General features: G+C 50.1%; 1 protein-coding gene across 16 annotated transcripts in view; it reads right to left on the reverse strand.

Annotated features, from left to right (window-relative positions):
• The window catches only part of LOC139373204 (bromodomain adjacent to zinc finger domain protein 2B-like), an 87,935-nt gene that overhangs the window by 18,750 nt on the left and 51,100 nt on the right, over positions 1–18,085 (reverse strand). For 15 of the 16 annotated variants that reach the window (XM_071113412.1, XM_071113409.1, XM_071113411.1 and 12 more), the window contains exons 3-8: positions 12,019–12,189; positions 3,456–3,665; positions 3,074–3,232; positions 1,939–2,144; positions 1,188–1,412; positions 499–1,086 (exon numbers count right to left, since the gene is read on the reverse strand). In XM_071113412.1, coding sequence (XP_070969513.1) covers positions 499–1,086; positions 1,188–1,412; positions 1,939–2,144; positions 3,074–3,232; positions 3,456–3,665; positions 12,019–12,187 — 1,557 coding nt within the window. In that variant the 5' untranslated portion in view covers positions 12,188–12,189. The remainder of the gene's footprint in view (positions 1–498; positions 1,087–1,187; positions 1,413–1,938; positions 2,145–3,073; positions 3,233–3,455; positions 3,666–12,018; positions 12,190–18,085) is intronic. The other variant, XM_071113399.1, reaches the window with a different exon arrangement.

Here is an 18,085-nt window from a genome sequence, read left to right on the forward strand (position 1 = left end):
ACAGTAAAACAGTAATAAATACATACAGTAAATACATACTATATGTGCCGTCTGCTTTGCTGAGGTAATGAGGCCAAAAGCATTGACCTTTTGGTTAACCTTTTGGTTTACAGGCTGAGCAGCACAGCAGGACACCCAATCAAATGACTCAGACAGGACTCCCACTTCCCTCTCTGACTCTCTCTGGCTGGAAGCAGCCCTCTTACTGCAGCTCGTCTACAGTGTTACCATGAACTACGAACAACCTTCTAACTGTGAAAGGAGAAACCGTTTCATGTTCGACCGCTTTTAGATTATCCAAATTAGGTGAAAAGCTAAACTAGCCAGTTACCAATCTGTGGTATTATTTGACTATGGGAAAAAGAGCTACTGTGTGAATACTGGGATTTTTAAAAAACGTGTATTTATTTAGTTTAACCTTTATTTAACTAGGCAAGTCATACTTGATACTCTTGGTACCATACTCCTTGCTAGTGACAGAAAGGACAGTGGACCAACCTGTTTGAGCCTGAATTCGTTGATCTGAGAGAGTGATTCCTCCAGCAACTTCCTCTTACTAGCCTTCCCACTAGCTGGTGTCTTCAGAGGCTTGGGCTGCTGGGAGTTGGCCATCGGCGACGTGAGGAGAGGGAAGGATTGAGGCGAGGAGGACAGGGGTACGGAGCGGGCCAGGGAGGGCACTGACAGGGGCTTGGAGGAAGAGCAGAGGGACAGGGGCGGGTGCTGCGGCGAGGAGGGCAGAAGCTTGGGCGGCTTGGGGGAGGCTGTGGTGCGTCCTTTGGGGGAGGTGATGAGGGGGATTGGAGAGGCAGAGACGGTTGATGGGGAGGTTTCCCTGCGGGGTTGGGTGAGGAGGGCCAGGGGCTTGGAGCTGGCTGCTAGGCCCGTGGACTGGATAACACTGAGGTGCTGCTGGAGACCCTCCTCCCTGGGCCGGGAGGTCTGGAGAGACAGGGGGGAGATCTGGGACAGGGTAGAGGGGGAGTGCTGTGAGGGGACCAGGGTGGGGGGGTCGGAGTGTAGGCTGTGGGGCAGGCTGTTCCTATTGTCTTGGGCCTCCTTCATGCCCGAGCTTAGTGTCCCGATCTGGAGAGGGAGGAGAGGAAGCCCAATGTTAGCTCACCCCGGAGCACATCACAGACAAGTAGCTAGCTATACACTACCAGTACTACTCACTATCACTGTACCTTCATTTTTTTCTTCGTCCGCCTCGTCTTCTCAGAGTTCCACGCCTCGCTCTTTCCCTCCTCTTCCTCATCCTCATCATCATCGTCGTCATCATCGTCGTCGTCCTCTTCCCCTCCGAGGTCCTCCAGGTCGCTGCTGATGGCTCCGTCGCTGGAGCTGTCCGAGGAAGAGCCTGATTCGCTGTCACTGACCCCAGCGACCTCTGCTGGCTTTTTACTGGGCTTCTGCATTAAGGCAGAGAGCTGACAATCAATAAAGCACCCCGTGTACATTTGAACCATTTGATTGTTGTTTCTAAACTGGAAATGGAAAACTTAAAACGTCCAAAACGGACCCCAAGTCAAATACTTCAGGCTTTACTATAGCTATAGACAGGTTATCTTTTAGCAACAAAACCAACGAATGCCCAACTATGGGGCAAATCATGCAGAGCTGGCTTAGACTGTTAACAACATGTAAACTATATTTCATCTCCAAATTATACAATTGTATAATGAGCACTATCGATTTTTTGCAATATTAGCATTGACATGGAATCCGTCAAAACACCTCAAAACAAGAGATGGCATCAATAACAAGATACAACGAGCTGAAACGAGCTACCTAAAACATGGCAGCTTCTTGCCATCGTTGCTAGCTACCTGAGCGTTCAGAATCATAACAACGCGGCTTCCGGCCACGTCGAAGTGCGCGCATCATTTTCACAACGTTGTCATCAGTAATCTAGATCCACTACATCATTGAGCTGACCTTGTCTTTAGGCTTGCAGGGTACTTTCTCCAGCTGTAGCTCTGCTGTGTGGCTCTGGCTGTGAAGGCTGCTCCTGGGGCCCCTGGCCTTGGAGTTGGGGCCCTTAACAGCCTGAGAGGCACCCAGGGATGGGGACGCGTTCATGGAGTAAGACCCCTGCATGGTTGGGGAGGAGACCCCACTTCCGTTCACTGCCCCGTTCACCCCTGAAATCGCACGGAAAGAGGCACAGCACACCGTTACAACGAGACATTGCGAGTAAAAACGCTAACGAAATATCTGGGGTTCTTCTGAATGCGGAAGAGAATAAAAAAGCCTTACGAAAATATTGATTTAATGCGTATCTCGTTTAGGCATGCTGAACATGGCGTGAGCACAACACGAGTGGTTTACATAATAAAAAATAAATGAGAAGACAGCATCAAATGAAGAAAGTAGATTAAGAGAGAAAGGGTACAGAGAGAGAGACAGAGAGCAAGAGAGAGTGTGAGAAAGAAAGAGAGAGAGAGAGAGAGAGAGAGAGAGAGAGAGAGAGAGAGAGAGAGAGAGAGAGAGTGAGAGAGTGAGAGAGTGAGAGAGAGAGAGAGAGAGAGAGAGAGAGAGAAAGATAGAGAGAGAGAGAGAGAGAGAGAGAGAGAGAGAGAGAGAGAGAGAGAGAGAGAGAGAGAAAAGAAGAAGAAGAAAAGCCTGCACATACGCCATTAACTGAGACTGGAAGTCATTATAAGGTTCTCGACGGGAGAAATCTCATCACGGAGCCGGAGACTGCCGAGACTAGGGAGCCTCTCACTTAATCCCTGTGAACAGTTTCCACCACCTGCTTACAGGAATGATTCATTCATTCACATCTCTCGCAATTGCCAGAGGGGGTAAAAAACGTTGCGCTTTAAATACCTCGCCCTCTTAAGGGTACCTTTTATTTCCTGGCGGTAAAATAATTTGCTGCTTTTGAACAGGTGTGAGACGCTTCTTCACACTCTGTGCCAATATACAGGTACAATAAAATAGATATTTTCCCCTTATGAGCACAGGAGGTGTCGCAATTATCACCTTTGTTCTAGGTTGTTATTATCTGTATAGGTCAGAATGAAGCACTTGGAAGGGTTCAATGTAAGAAGGATGGGCGTAGCTGTACCTTTGGGGGTCTGTCCGTTTTTGCTGGGGGTCCTGGAGGGGGCTTGCAGGGGGCTGTGGTTCTGCTGGATGTGGGGGGTGAACATTGTGGGGAGGCCCAGGAACGGCGGGAGGAAGGCTGCTGCCCCCCTACTGTGGGCCTCTGCTGCTCGCCACCATTCTAATGGAGAGAGAGGAGGAGGACATCAGTGTCATTCTGTCTCATCCACTAAGTTCAGTACAGTATATCAATTACAATCGCCTAAAGAGTATTAGAAGTTAGCACACCCTTAAATACTGATTAGTCATGCTGTTTCATCCATCTGCTGCTCAGGTCAAGTAAATCTCCTGGACTGAGTCATGTTACACCTGTCCAAGCCCCACACCCGGGCCCCTCCACTTACCTGTCAGAGCTCCCAGCTGGGGGTGTGCGGCCAGGGCAGCAGACATCCCCAAGGACCCCAGAGAACCCAGGGACCCCAACGACCCCAGGCCTCCAAACTCTGGGCGTCCTGAGCTGGTGGTGTACAGGCCGAAGGCTGGGTGGCTGACCAGGGGGAAGGCACTTGACAACGTGTAGGGCTGCTGGTCGCTCATCACCCCATACAAACGACCTGATGGACAAACAGTACAACAGAATAAGAATAATAAATCAAATGTACTTATTAAGTCCTTTTTACTTCAGTAGTCACATCAGCAGTTGTCACATTACTCATTGAGTATCTGTTATTACTTCTATTATCACGTGTTTGACATTTCTATTATTTCTCTATTCTCTTTCTCTCTGCGTTGTTGGGAAGGGCCCTGAGTCAGCATATCACTGTTAGTCCACAACTGTTGTTTACAAACCATGTGACGAGTAACATTTGATTTGATCAGCGGTGTGCTTCTGTTTGGGGTATAAATAAACCAAATTGAATTCTGAGATGACTCAAGGGTTCGCCGTGCCCTCGAAATACCCTGACTCGCTGGCTTCTTGGGTATTCATCCCTTCTGTGTGTTAAAGTTTAATGACGTTTTCTCCTCTCCCCCTACAGGTTTTCTGCTGGGTAAGATGATATTTTATGTATATTCAACAAGACATTAGGCAGCGTAAAGGACAAAGATAGCCCTGGATTGGAGCTTGACAGGATTACACATGCTTGTGCAAACACAGAACAGAGCAGCTCAGATCGGAGTGACTGAGACAGAGACACTACTCAGAGGGGAGATGCGCATCATGCATGTTCTAGACAGACAAGAGTTCTAGGCTGTACTTCAGTAGGTGAGAGAGAGCGAGAAGAAGACAAAAAGAGCGATAGCAGTCGACAATTCATATTATATTTTCTGAGGAGCTGATTTGTTAAATTAGGCTACAAAGAGAATGTTCTCAGGGGCAGATACATTTTGTACATTTATTTAACGTGAGAAATTTGCATAAGTATTCGATTTTGTATCTACCAAGAAACTTGAAACGGATGCGGGCTGAGCAGCGGGACATTTGGACAGCTGGGAGTGTAGTTTAAGTGTTTCTACAGGTACTGTATAGGACTGATCCTTCCTCGCTACTCCATTATATCCGTCACCACGCAAATTAAAGGAGCTCAAATAGTAGGCTAAATCAGTGGTAGACCGAATAACAAGCAAGGTCCTTCAATATGTCAGTGGTGTGGTGTTTGAGAGGCGTACCTGTGATAGAGCCTGTTCCTAATACTTTCCTCCAAACCTTTTTGGATTTAAATTTCAGCAGCACATTGTCCCCCCCCAAAAAAAGAGGAATACTTCAACATGATCGTCATCAAGCTTTCCCCTAAACCTGAGTACAATCATTTCTGGCAGGGCAACCGGAGCGCGTTGTCTCCTCGCACAGTCTGAGCATATTTCATGCAAATTCAATTTCCATTACAGAAGGGTGAGAAAAAGAGAGAAAGAGAGAGGCTGGTAGAGGGAGGGAGGGAGGCTGCGGCGGGGCGAAGACTAGCTCTCTTTGAGCCAGGTAATATGTATGCATAAAAAGTGATGACAGGCGATGTAAAGTGTTATTCACCGAGCTTGTGAAAATGTCAACCTACAACACGCCCAGTGAGCGCTGTGTGAGTGTGATGCCCCCAAATTCTACAGAATCAGATGATGGAGTTGAAGCGCACAGAAAAGAACCAGAACATTTGCGCCTGCCTATCTGGCTGTCATAAGTGAGAGAAAAAAACAAAGACTAAACATAATTAGGCCTAAGCTAAAGTACTTTCATTTTGCGTGCCCTAAAACAGCTATATATATTCAACGATATAGTGATGCTGGGAGCATGAAGTGAAAATACAATGTAGAGGCTAAATTGCTGAGATAATCAAGGGAATCGAATTAAAATGTCCATATAACATCATATTACATAACATAACTGTCTGGTTGGTTAAGCCTGAGTTACAATTAGATTATCTTTCTTTTTTTAATTTTTTTAATTTCACCTTTATTTAACCAGGTAGGCTAGTGGAGAAAAAAGTTCTCATTTACAACTGCCACCTGACCAAGATAAAGCAAAGCAGTTTGACACATACAACACATGGAATAAACAAACATACAGTCAATAACACAATAGAAAAAAAAGAAAGTATATGTACAGTGTGTGCTAATGGAGTGAGGAGGTATGGCAATAAATAGGCCATAGTAGCAAGTAATTACAATTTAGCAAATTAACACTGGAGTGATAGATGTGCAGATTATGATGTGCAAGTAGAAATACTGGTGTGCAAAAGAGCAGAAAAGTAAATAAAAACAATATGGGGATGAGGTAGGTAGAATGGATGGGCTATTTACAGATGGACTATATACAGCTGCAGCGATCGGTTAGCTGCTCAGATAGCTGATGTTTAAAGTTAGTGAGGGAAATATAAATCTCCAGCTTCAGCGATTTTTGCAATTCGTCCCAGTCATTGGCAGCAGAGAACTGGAAGGAAAGGCGACCAAAGGAGGTGTTGGCTTTGGGGATGACCAGTGAGATATACCTGTTGGAGCGCGTGCTAGCCGACTAGAGCATACAGAGCATACAGCGAGGGCCAACACTAGAGCATACATGTTGCAGTGGTGGGTGGTATGTGGGGCTTTGGTGACAAAACGGATGTCACTGTGATAGACTGCATCCAGTTTGCTGAGTAGACTGTTGGAGGCTATTTTGTAAATGACATCGCCGAAGTCAAGGATCGGTAAGATAGTCAGTTTTACTAGGGTATGTTTGGCGGCATGAGTGAAGGAGGCTTTGTTGTGGAATAGAAAGCCGATTCTAGATTTAATTTTGGATTGGAGATGTTTAATATGAGTCTGGAAGGAGAGTTTACAGTCTAGCCAGCCACCTAGGTAATTGTAATTGTCCAAATATTCTAAGTCAGAACCGTCCAGAGTAGTGATGCTAGTCGGGCAGGCGGGTGTGGGCAGCGAATGGTTGAAAAGCATGCATTTAATTTTACTAGCGTTTAAGAGTAGTTGGAGGCCACAGAAGGAGTGTTGTATGGCATTGAAGCTCGTTTGGAGGTTTGTTAACACAGTGTCCAAAGAAGGGCCAGATACAGAATGGTGTCGTCTGCGTAGAGGTGGATCAGGGAATCACCCGCAGCAAGAGCGGCATCGTTGATATATATACAGAGAAAAGAGTCGGCCCGAGAATTGAGCCCTGTGAGACTGCCAGAAGTCCGGACAACAGGCCCTCCGTTTTGACACACTGAACTCTGTCTGAGAAGTAGTTGGTGAACCAGGCGAGGCAGTAATTTGAGAAACCAAGGTAAGAATACGATAAGAATATGGTGATTGATTGACAGAGTCGAAAGCCTTGGCCAGGTCGATGAAGGCAGCTGCACAGTACAATCTTTTATTTATGGTGGTTATGATACCCGTGACCAGCTCGGAAACCGGATTGCACAATGGAGAAGGTGCGGTGGGATTCGAAATGGTCAGTGATCTGTTTATTAACTTGGCTTTCGAAGACTTTAGAGGATGGACAGGATGGACATAGGTCTATAACAGTTTGGGTCTAGAGTGTCCCTCCTTTTGAAGAGGGGGATGACTGCGGCAGATTTCCAATCTTTAGGGATCTCGGATGATAGGAAAGAGAGGTTGAACAGACTGGTAATAGGGGTTGCAACATTGGCGGCAGATCATTTTATAAAGAGAGGGTCCAGATTGTCTAACCCAGCTGATTTGTACGGGTCCAGGTTTTGCAGCTCTTTCAGAACATCTACTATCTGGATTTGGGTGAAGGAGACGCTGGGGAAGTTTGGGCAAGTAGCTACAGGGGGTGCAGAGCTGTTACCCGGGGTTGGGGTAGCCAGGAGGAAAGCATAGCCAGACATAGAGAAATGCTTATTGAAATTCTCGATTATCGTGTATTTATCGGTGGTGACAGTGTTACCTAGCCTCAGTGCAGTGGGCAGCTGGGAGGAGGTGCTCTTATTCTTCATGGACTTTACAGTGTCCCAAAACATTTTGGAGTTAGAGCTACAGGATGCAAATTTCTGCTTGAAAAAGCTAACCTTTGCTTTCCTGACTGACTGCGTGTATTGGTTCCTGACTTCTCTGAACAGTTGCATATTGCGGGGACTATTCGATGCTATTGCAGTCTGCCACAGGATGTTTTTATGCTTATCGAGGGCAGTCAGGTCTGGAGTGAACCAAGGGCTATATCTGTTCTTAGTTCTACATTTTTTGAAAGGGGCATGCTTATTTAAGATGGTGAGGAAATGACTTTTAAAGAAGGACCAGGCATCCTTGACTGACGGGACGAGGTCGATATCCTTCCAGGATACCAGGGCCAGGTCGATTAGAAAGGCCTGCTCGCAAAAGTGATTTAGGGAGCGTTTGACCGTGATGAGGGGTGGTCGTTTGACCGCGGACCCATATAGAAGATTGAAAACAGCAGAGGTGTATTTGGAAGTTGGTCAGGATAATATCTATGAGGGTGCCCATGTTTACGGATTTTGGGTTGTACCTGGTGGGTTCCGTGATAATGTGTGTGAGATTGATGGCATCTAGCTTAGGTTGTAGGACTGTCGGGGTGTTAAGCGTATCCCAGTTTAGGTCACCTTACAGAACAAACTCTGAAGATAGATGAGGGGCAATCAATTCACATATGGTGTCCAGGGCACAGCTGGGAGCTGAGGGGGGGTCTATAACAGGCGGCAACAGTGGGAGACTTATTTCTGAAGACATTTGTTTTTTAAATGAGAAGCTCTCACTTACAGAAGAGAGGAAAGGGTTCACGCTCCAACTCTTCGACATTAAGCCGGACTGTGTACCTACAATATCATAAAATGCACAAGGGTACTGTAGGCCTAATACTGGGAGCATCTTTTCAGCAGCAATTCAGGACTAATGAAATGTAAAGGTGTAATTTCCCTAGAGGCAGATTCCTAAAACGGCCTAAATGCTATCTCCATATTGTAAACCAGTAATATGGAATCCACGGAGATTGAGGAAGATATCTTCAAAATCATAATAGGTTAATAAAAATGTTTATTTGCCTGTGGGAAGCGGAGTTTAAATGCTCAGTGGGAGGTGGGGAGGGAAACAAAGAGTGCCAGCCAGCGTGCCAGAGGCAGAGGGGTGTGGCGACACATGAGAAAATGCCCTTTGAGCCGGCTTCAAGGCCCTAGTCTGCTGCACCACGACAGAGAAGAGAAATACCTTGTGTACTTCATTAGAATATGCTGAATATGGAGTGCCTTGCCGTGCCAAAGTCAGCTAGCGGATACGGAGACAAATGACTGAAAATACAAAACACAACCCCCGAAAGGCCAGCAGCAAGCAGCCACTTCCGTCGCGTCTCCCTCCCGCCAAAACCCGCCTGTCACTCTCGCCTCGACCGACCTTCCCCGAGCAACAGAGTGACATCTGCAAATGCCTTTTCAATATTAATGCGCTTCCAGCTGGAGAATAATTAAATCAGAAATTTGGAGAGAAGCGAGCAGCCGAGCAGAAATACAGGATTACCTGATATCCTCTCTCTCTCTCTCTCTCTCCTCCACCCTCCTCCTCCATTCTCTGACAAACACAACTGCATTCTAAAAAAGCGCCGGGCCTTTTTTTTTTCCCGTGTTCGGAGGATGCTAGCCGAAGGGGGATTAATTTGTTGTTTGTTGCAGTCAATCACATTTCCATGGACAGATTTAAAGTTAATTGCATCCGTGAGCTGATCCCAGTAGGAAAGAGTTCTACATGCGCCCGGGCTTTTTCAAAGTGATATCCTCATCAATGACACACTGCAAGCCCCCCCCCCCCCCCCCCATCTCATTCCACCACTGTTCTTGCTCATCTGAGATTTCTTCAATGTTTTTCTCAAGTAGTATTGGCAGGTTGGCAAAAGACCTTGAATTAATTCCTCTCTCTCTGATCTGCTGATACCTCAACAACAACAAATAGTTCCAACGGCTTTCATATGACAATAGAGGAGTGTTATGACTGTTAAAATGGCTCCTAGTTACCGAACCTGATGTCACATGTCCCATTAACACAGAGTGGCTATTCCTTTAATTGTGACTAGTGTAGGTGGCGGGAGGATGAATTGACCTTTTCCATCACATTCCAATAGATTTAAAAGTGTGTTGAACGAGGACTGTACATCAGGCTAGGAGAAATGAAAAACTACTGCAATGCATGAAACAAAAACATAACGGTGGAACGAACTACATGTAAAAGCCATTCAACCAGCAGGCCTAAAACAATGTAGACTAACACTTGGGGATTTGCTGGTGGTGGGAGGCTTTGCACTCAACTTAAGCATTTCAATAACATTTTTAACCAGGCAAGTCAGTTGAGAACAAATTCTTATTTACAATGAAGGCCTACCAGGGAACAGTGTGTTAACTGCCTTGTTCAAGGGCAGAACGACAGATTTTTACCTTGTCAGCTTGGGGATTCGATCCAGCAACCTTTCTGCTACTGGCCCAACGCTCTAACCGCTAGGCTACCTGCCTTGCCATCAGTAGGTATATAATATGTATAGTATATATAATTCATAATTAATATAAATCATCCTCCCGCTCCGCGCGGGAACAAGACGTCTCATATGAAAGAACTCTTGCTTGGCTTGATCAAGCTCGGCACAACTTCAGAGCTAGAAGCCTGCCTCTCAGCATTTCATTTGACGCTCGGCCCAAAATCACTTATCTAGACAATCTGAGAACAGGTTATGGCGCAGAGGGATATGGGCAATGTATAATGCATGAGAAGACGGCCTAATGGCTGCTTCATTGGAGCAACACGGGGGAGAGGAGAGAGAGAAATACTGGGGGCTTTATTTTGTCATTTTTCTTATCATGAAAGAGAGACAACACAACTACTGCAGTGTTACATTTGCATGCTATTTGCTGGTCAGTGTGATCTGTCGACTCCTGTGTGTGTGTGTGTGTGTGTGTGTGTGTGTGTGTGTGTGTGTGTGTGTGTGTGTGTGTGTGTGTGTGTGTGTGTGTGTGTGTGTGCGTGTGTGTTCCTCATGCTGCATAATGTCTCTGAGAACACAATTAGAATGCAGAGAAAGGGTTTGGGTGTTTGGAGCTGGCACGAAGACACTGAGTGGCTGACAGACATGTTAAATCACGCAGGCACTGCCTAGACACACACGCACGCACGCACGCACACACGCACGCACGCACACACACACACAAATCAGTGATGCAGCCACATAGCAAGAGGTTGTCAGGAGACGTGTGTGTGTGTGTGTGTGTGTGTGTGTGTGTGTGTGTGTGTGTGTGTGTGTGTGTGTGTGTGTGTGTGTGTGTGTGTGTGTGTGTTCCATATTACACAAAAGAGGCTTTCTAATTGTTTGGGCTTCATTAATGCAGCAGCTTTTCAGCAGCAACCCAAGCTGTCAGAGGAAGGCTGAGTCTGGGAGAAAAGGTGTTTTCACAGGCCTAACAATAACTACATAATTAATACTGGGGGGAAGTCAGCAACGCATTAAACTCATCCTTCCTCGTGTTGAAAAAAGGAGAACCTTGAGTTAAAAGGTGAATCATGAGGGGTTTTTAGTTTATAGGCCACTCATTACACAGTGCACAGCTAATATCCTTGACATTAGTTATCGAGGAGTTGTTCTATTCTATAAGTGCAGACAGTGGTTATTAACGGGGAAGTAGAAATATAACATATATGTAAACTGGCCTCTCCGTAAACCAGTCTCTCCGTAAACCAGTCTCTCCGTAAACCGGTCTCTCCGTAAACCAGTCTCTCCGTAAACCGGCCTCTCCGTAAACCAGTCTCTCCATAAACCAGTCTCTCCGTAAACCAGTCTCTCCGTAAACCAGTCTCTCCGTAAACCAGTCTCTCCGTAAACCAGTCTCTCCGTAAACCGGCCTCTCCGTAAACCAGTCTCTCCGTAAACCGGCCTCTCCGTAAACCAGTCTCTCTGTAAACCGGCCTCTCCGTAAACCGGCCTCTCCGTAAACCGGTCTCGCCGTAAACCAGTCTCTCCGTAAACCGGCCTCTCCGTAAACCAGTCTCTCCGTAAACCGGCCTCTCCGTAAACCAGTCTCTCCGTAAACCGGCCTCTCCGTAAACCGGCCTCTCCGTAAACCGGTCTCTCTGTAAACCGGCCTCTCCGTAAACCAGTCTCTCCGTAAACCGGCCTCTCCGTAAACCAGTCTCTCCGTAAACCGGTCTCTCCGTAAACCAGTCTCTCCGTAAACCGGCCTCTCCGTAAACCAGTCTCTCAGTAAACCGGCCTCTCCGTAAACCAGTCTCTCCGTAAACCGGCCTCTCCGTAAACCGGCCTCTCCGTAAACCGGTCTCTCCGTAAACCAGTCTCTCCGTAAACCGGCCTCTCCGTAAACCAGTCTCTGTGTGCATTTTTAGGAAGTGTATAGTGGATTTTGTGGATTTGTATTTGCAGCTTAACAGGGTGTTGACCATGCGTGTGTGTGTGTGTGTGTATATGTGTGTGTGTGTGTGTGCGTGCGTGCGTGCGTGCGTGTGCGTGATGCACGGCGCGGAGTGATGAAGCAGTCTTACCAGAGGTGCTGAGGGTAGATCCCAGTGAGGCTGCAGGGCTGGGGGCCAGACTGCTCTTGGAGTGGGGAGCCGGGGAGGAAGAGGAGGAGGAAGAGGAGGAGGAGGCAGCAGGGGAGGAGGTGCGAGCGGTGGGGGGTGCGGGGGAGGCCAGCCGCTCTCCAGACTCCATATCTGTCAAACACAATCCAATCAGCACCGTTACAAAAGCAGAGGAGAGAAAAGAAAGAGAAAAACACACACACCCCACCTCCCGCTACACACACCCAGAGCCCCGCTACACACACCCAGAGCCCCGCTACACACACCCAGAGCCCCGCTACACACACCCAGAGCCCCGCTACACACACCCAGAGCCCCGCTACACACACCCAGAGCCCCGCTACACACACCCAGAGCCCCGCTACACACACCCAGAGCCCCGCTACACACACCCAGCGCCCCGCTACACACACCCAGAGCCCCGCTACACACACCCAGAGCCCCGCTACACACACCCAGAGCCCCGCTACACACACCCAGAGCCCCGCTACACACACCCAGCGCCCCGCTACACACACCCAGAGCCCCGCTACACACACCCAGAGCCCCGCTACACACACCCAGCGCCCCGCTACACACACCCAGAGCCCCGCTACACACACCCAGAGCCCCGCTACACACACCCCGCCTCCCGCTACACACACCCAGAGCCCCGCTACACACACCCAGAGCCCCGCTACACACACCCAGAGCCCCGCTACACACACCCAGCGCCCCGCTACACACACCCAGAGCTCCGCTACACACACCCAGAGCCCCGCTACACACACCCAGAGCCCCGCTACACACACCCAGAGCCCCGCTACACACACCCAGAGCCCCGCTACACACACCCAGAGCCCCGCTACACACACCCAGAGCCCCGCTACACACACCCAGAGCCCCGCTACACACACCCAGCGCCCCGCTACACACACCCAGAGCCCCGCTACACACACCCAGAGCCCCGCTACACACACCCAGAGCCCCGCTACACACACCCAGAGCCCCGCTACACACACCCAGCGCCCCGCTACACACACCCAGAGCCCCGCTACACACACCCAGAGCCCCGCTACACACACCCAGCGCCCCGCTACACACACCCAGAGCCCCGCTACACACACCCAGAGCCCCGCTACACACACCCAGAGCCCCGCTACACACACCCCGCCTCCCGCTACACACACCCAGAGCCCCGCTACACACACCCAGAGCCCCGCTACACACACCCAGAGCCCCGCTACACACACCCAGCGCCCCGCTACACACACCCAGAGCTCCGCTACACACACCCAGAGCCCCGCTACACACACCCAGAGCCCCGCTACACACACCCAGAGCCCCGCTACACACACCCAGAGCCCCGCTACACACACCCAGAGCCCCGCTACACACACCCAGAGCCCCGCTACACACACCCAGAGCCCCGCTACACACACCCAGAGCCCCGCTACACACACCCAGAGCCCCGCTACACACACCCAGCGCCCCGCTACACACACCCAGAGCCCCGCTACACACACCCAGCGCCCCGCTACACACACCCAGAGCCCCGCTACACACACCCAGAGCCCCGCTACACACACCCAGAGCCCCGCTACACACACCCAGAGCCCCGCTACACACACCCCGCCTCCCGCTACACACACCCAGAGCCCCGCTACACACACCCAGAGCCCCGCTACACACACCCAGAGCCCCGCTACACACACCCAGCGCCCCGCTACACACACCCAGCGCCCCGCTACACACACCCAGAGCCCCGCTACACACACCCAGAGCCCCGCTACACACACCCAGAGCCCCGCTACACACACCCAGCGCCCCGCTACACACACCCAGCACCCCGCTACACACACCCCGCCTCCCGCTACACACACCCAGCGCCCCGCTACACACACCCAGCACCCCGCTACACACACCCCGCCTCCCGCTACACACACCCAGCGCCCCGCTACACACACCCAGCGCCCCGCTACACACACCCAGCGCCCCACTACACACACCCAGTGCCCCACTACACACACCCAGCGCCCCGCTACACACACCCAGAGCCCAGCTTCACACACCCAGAGCCCCGCTACACACACCCAGCGCCCCGCTACACACACCCAGAGCCCCGCTACACACACCCAGCGCCCCGCTACACACACCCAGAGCCCAGCTTCACACACCCAAAGCCCCGCTACACACACCCAGCGCCCCGCTACACACACCCAGAGCCCCGCTACACACACCCAGCGCCCCGCTACACACACCCAGAGCCCGCTACACACACCCAGAGCCCGCTACACACACCCAGAGCCCCGCTACACACACCCAGAGCCCCACTACACACACCCAGCGCCCCGCTACACACACCCAGCGCCCCGCTACACATACCCAGCGCCCCACTACACACACCCAGCGCCCCGCTACACACACCCAGCGCCCCAGCACACACACCCAGCGCCCCGCTACACACACCCAGCACCCCGCTACACACACCCCGCCTCCCGCTACACACACCCAGCGCCCCAGCACACACACCCAGCGCCCCAGCACACACACCCAGCGCCCCGCTACACACACCCAGCGCCCCACTACACACATCCTGCGCCCCGCTACACACACCCAGCGCCCCACTACACACACCCCGCGCCCCAGCACACACACCCAGCGCCCCAGCACACACACCCAGCGCCCCAGCACACACACCCAGCGCCCCAGCACACACACCCAGCGCGCCAGCACACACACCCAGCACCCCACTACACACAGCCAGCGCCCCAGCACACACACCCAGCGCCCCAGCACACACACCCAGCGCCCCAGCACACACACCCAGCGCCCCAGCACACACACCCAGCGCCCCAGCACACACACCCAGCTGCCCGCCACTCTCCCTTTCACATCTTACTTCCCCGGAACAATATTTCTATTTAGCCCTGGACACCAACCCCCTCACACACACCCCACCTCCCATTCAGAGCTCATGGGCTGGGAGGATGGCATCTTGAAGGGGGGGGGGGTGGACTTAGTGACCATTATCACTTTAACATGATAGTAAATGAAAGTTTCAGCGGCGAGGGGAAAGAAGAGACATTTTGGGCAGACAAAACACGCACATAGACTTTCTCTCCCACACACACAGACTCACTTTCTCTCTCTCACACACACACACACACACACACACACACACACACACACACACACACACAAACTCACTTTCTCTCTCTCACACACACACAGTTCACACATGCACGAAGCGTGAAGCTCTATTTGATTTACAAGAGTGTTCACAGCTCTTTACACACAGTGTAAAACAGTCCTCCCTCTCATAGTGTAAAACAGTCCTCCATCATCTCACAGTGGATGTAGGCAAACTAAAGCCTTCACAGTTCCACTTTCTTTCAGCCTTGTACAAAACACACAGAGGGCTTTCAAAGACTCCTCTATGACCCAATGGGCTTCTCTCCACTGTGGAACTGCTCTATTCCCGTCCATTAACAGCCTCATAGAGAACTAGCATTACTGACAACACTGGCTCAAATAAACCTCGAGAGGCAACGGCGGGGTTAGATGCTTCCACTGTCGCTTATTTCTACTCCATTATTCCCTCCTACCCACCTTCTCCTACACAAACATTCAGGCAGACAGAACACACACACACCCTCTCTCTCACATACACACGCGTACACACGCATACACACACACTCTCTCACATGCACCTGCGTACACACCCTCTCTCTCACATGCACCTGCGTACACACACACACACCCTCTCTCTCACATGCACCTGCGTACACACACCACACACCCTCTCTCTCACATGCACCTGCGTACACACACACACACACACACACACACACACACACACACACACACTCTCACATACACACACACTCTCTCACAAATGCACGTGCGCACACACACAAAATCCCTCCCATATCCCACGGCCCCTGACTCTCTCCTCTCTCCTTCCGTTTTCATCCCTTTGCCTGACACTAATCCAGGTATGAGAATCCCCTTGAAAAGCACAGTTTGCAGATTGTGTTTTACAGGCTGCCTTTCATATTGTGTCATTACACATAAACAGTCTCCCTTAGTCCCCCTCCTCTCTCTCTCTCTCTCCCCTGCAGCAGGCGCAGGGACACTGATTAGATCTCAGAGACAAAAGCTGATATCCTCTGAATATCAAGTATCAGCCAAGAGCTACGCTGACGAGGACGGGCGCAAATGACAAGAAAACCTGCTGCAATCCTCGGGGATCTGGCTGCTGCCTGGCTACTGCGCGTGGTGCTGGAGGAGGACTGTTGCAGGGCGGCCATTCCGGTTCAGTTGTCGCTGTGGCAAATATGGGCCGTGTTCTGTGTCCCCGATTGCACCCTACTGCCTATGTAGTGCACTACTTTTGACCAGAGTGCTATGGGCCCTGGTCATAGGTAGTGGACTGTGTAGGGAATAGGGTGTCATTTTGGACACAGCAACGGTCATGTGTATTTACCAGAGAGGTCAAGGGTCAGCGGGAGGGACCCGTTTCTCATGCACAGACACGACAGGTCCATTTATCCAAATCATTAGACCTTCTGTGGCTTCTTTTTTAAATGCATGTTTTAGCAATAAGCCTCCGTTTTTAATGACCGTGGTTTGCGAAAATCTGTATCAATATTGTTCTTATACATTTTGCTCTCTGCTTAAGTGTAATACTAGGTTCGCCATTGCACTGCTGTCACCATTGTCTCAGATAAACAGGTGACAATCAATAGCGGCCGGATGGAGATCAGGTTTTACAACGCAGATAAAAATGGCAAAAACAACGGCTCATCTCTCAGACAAAATGAGACGGGGGGCTTATTTTGTGTCAGGTAGTCAACGGAGCGGATCATTCGGTGTGATTTCAAATGGCAATTCAGAGACGAGACAGACAGAGAGACAGAGAGAGGGGGAAAGAGAACGAGAAGGCATTTTGTCTGAAGGAAACGCAGAAACAAACCCCACCAGGGATGAACGACGGCGTGTAAACCATTCCTGTCATTTCTCAATATCTGCACTTATGCCTCGGCCTGTCAAAACCCCAAGACGTGAAGAGAATTCATTTCCTCTAAAAAAAGTGATTCCTTCTGGGGTAAAGAGAAGAAGAAGCTACCCTCCCCCTCATCTCATCTTACACAGCATCTCTGACAAGGGATTATTCTTCTCCCCCACATGAGACAAAACGACTGTCCCTCTTCCTTTGACTCCGACGTCCACGACAACAAACTGATCACTTAGTACTATTAAATCTATTAAGAATCATTCGATTGGAGCGGGGAGAGAACACCACCTGACGCAGCAAACAATGATTGCAACAATAATGGACCGCCGAGGTATTTAAGGATCCAATCCCGACTTAATTATGATAAATTAAAATGGATTTAGCATCAGAATTAGCTTGATTTTATAGGTAATTAACTGCGCCGCACAGTGGCGGTATAAGGCGGGCGGTATAATCTCCGTGAACGGCTAAATTAATTTGACTTGGGTAACGTCGAGCCAATCAGCGAGCTGCGTTGAGACCAAACAGCAGGCCGCGGATGCTACGAGAGGAGAGATGTATGCTAATAGCCTCCAAATGATTTATAAGATGTGTTACCCCGGCAGAATCACAGTCACGTCCACATATACAACACACCATTCAGCTTGCCAAAACAAGCTGCAAATGGTGGTAAGAATGGCCCTTCAGGAGATCTGCTGGGAATATAAACAGCTCGCTAGCTGGGTTTTTATGAGTGGATGTGGCCTCGATAGCAGCCTTCGCATGTCCCTGCTATTGTGGAGAAGACCCTCCTCCTCTTCTCTGCTGTGTGTGAGAGGGGAGGTGTGTGTGTGTGTGTGTGTGTGTGTGTGTGTGTGTGTGTGTGTGTGTGTGTGTGTGTGTGTGTGTGTGTGTGTGTGTGTGTGTGTGTGTGTGTGTGTGTGTGTTCGTGTGGCTGTAAACCTTAATGTATTGTATAAGTGGATGTATTGTGTGAGGGGGAGGCCTGTATGTGTGCACTAGCTAGCTGCTTTAGTTACGATAATGGGT

This window comes from Oncorhynchus clarkii, chromosome 18, assembly GCF_045791955.1.
Source record: "Oncorhynchus clarkii lewisi isolate Uvic-CL-2024 chromosome 18, UVic_Ocla_1.0, whole genome shotgun sequence".
Classification (NCBI taxonomy): Eukaryota; Metazoa; Chordata; class Actinopteri; order Salmoniformes; family Salmonidae; genus Oncorhynchus; species Oncorhynchus clarkii.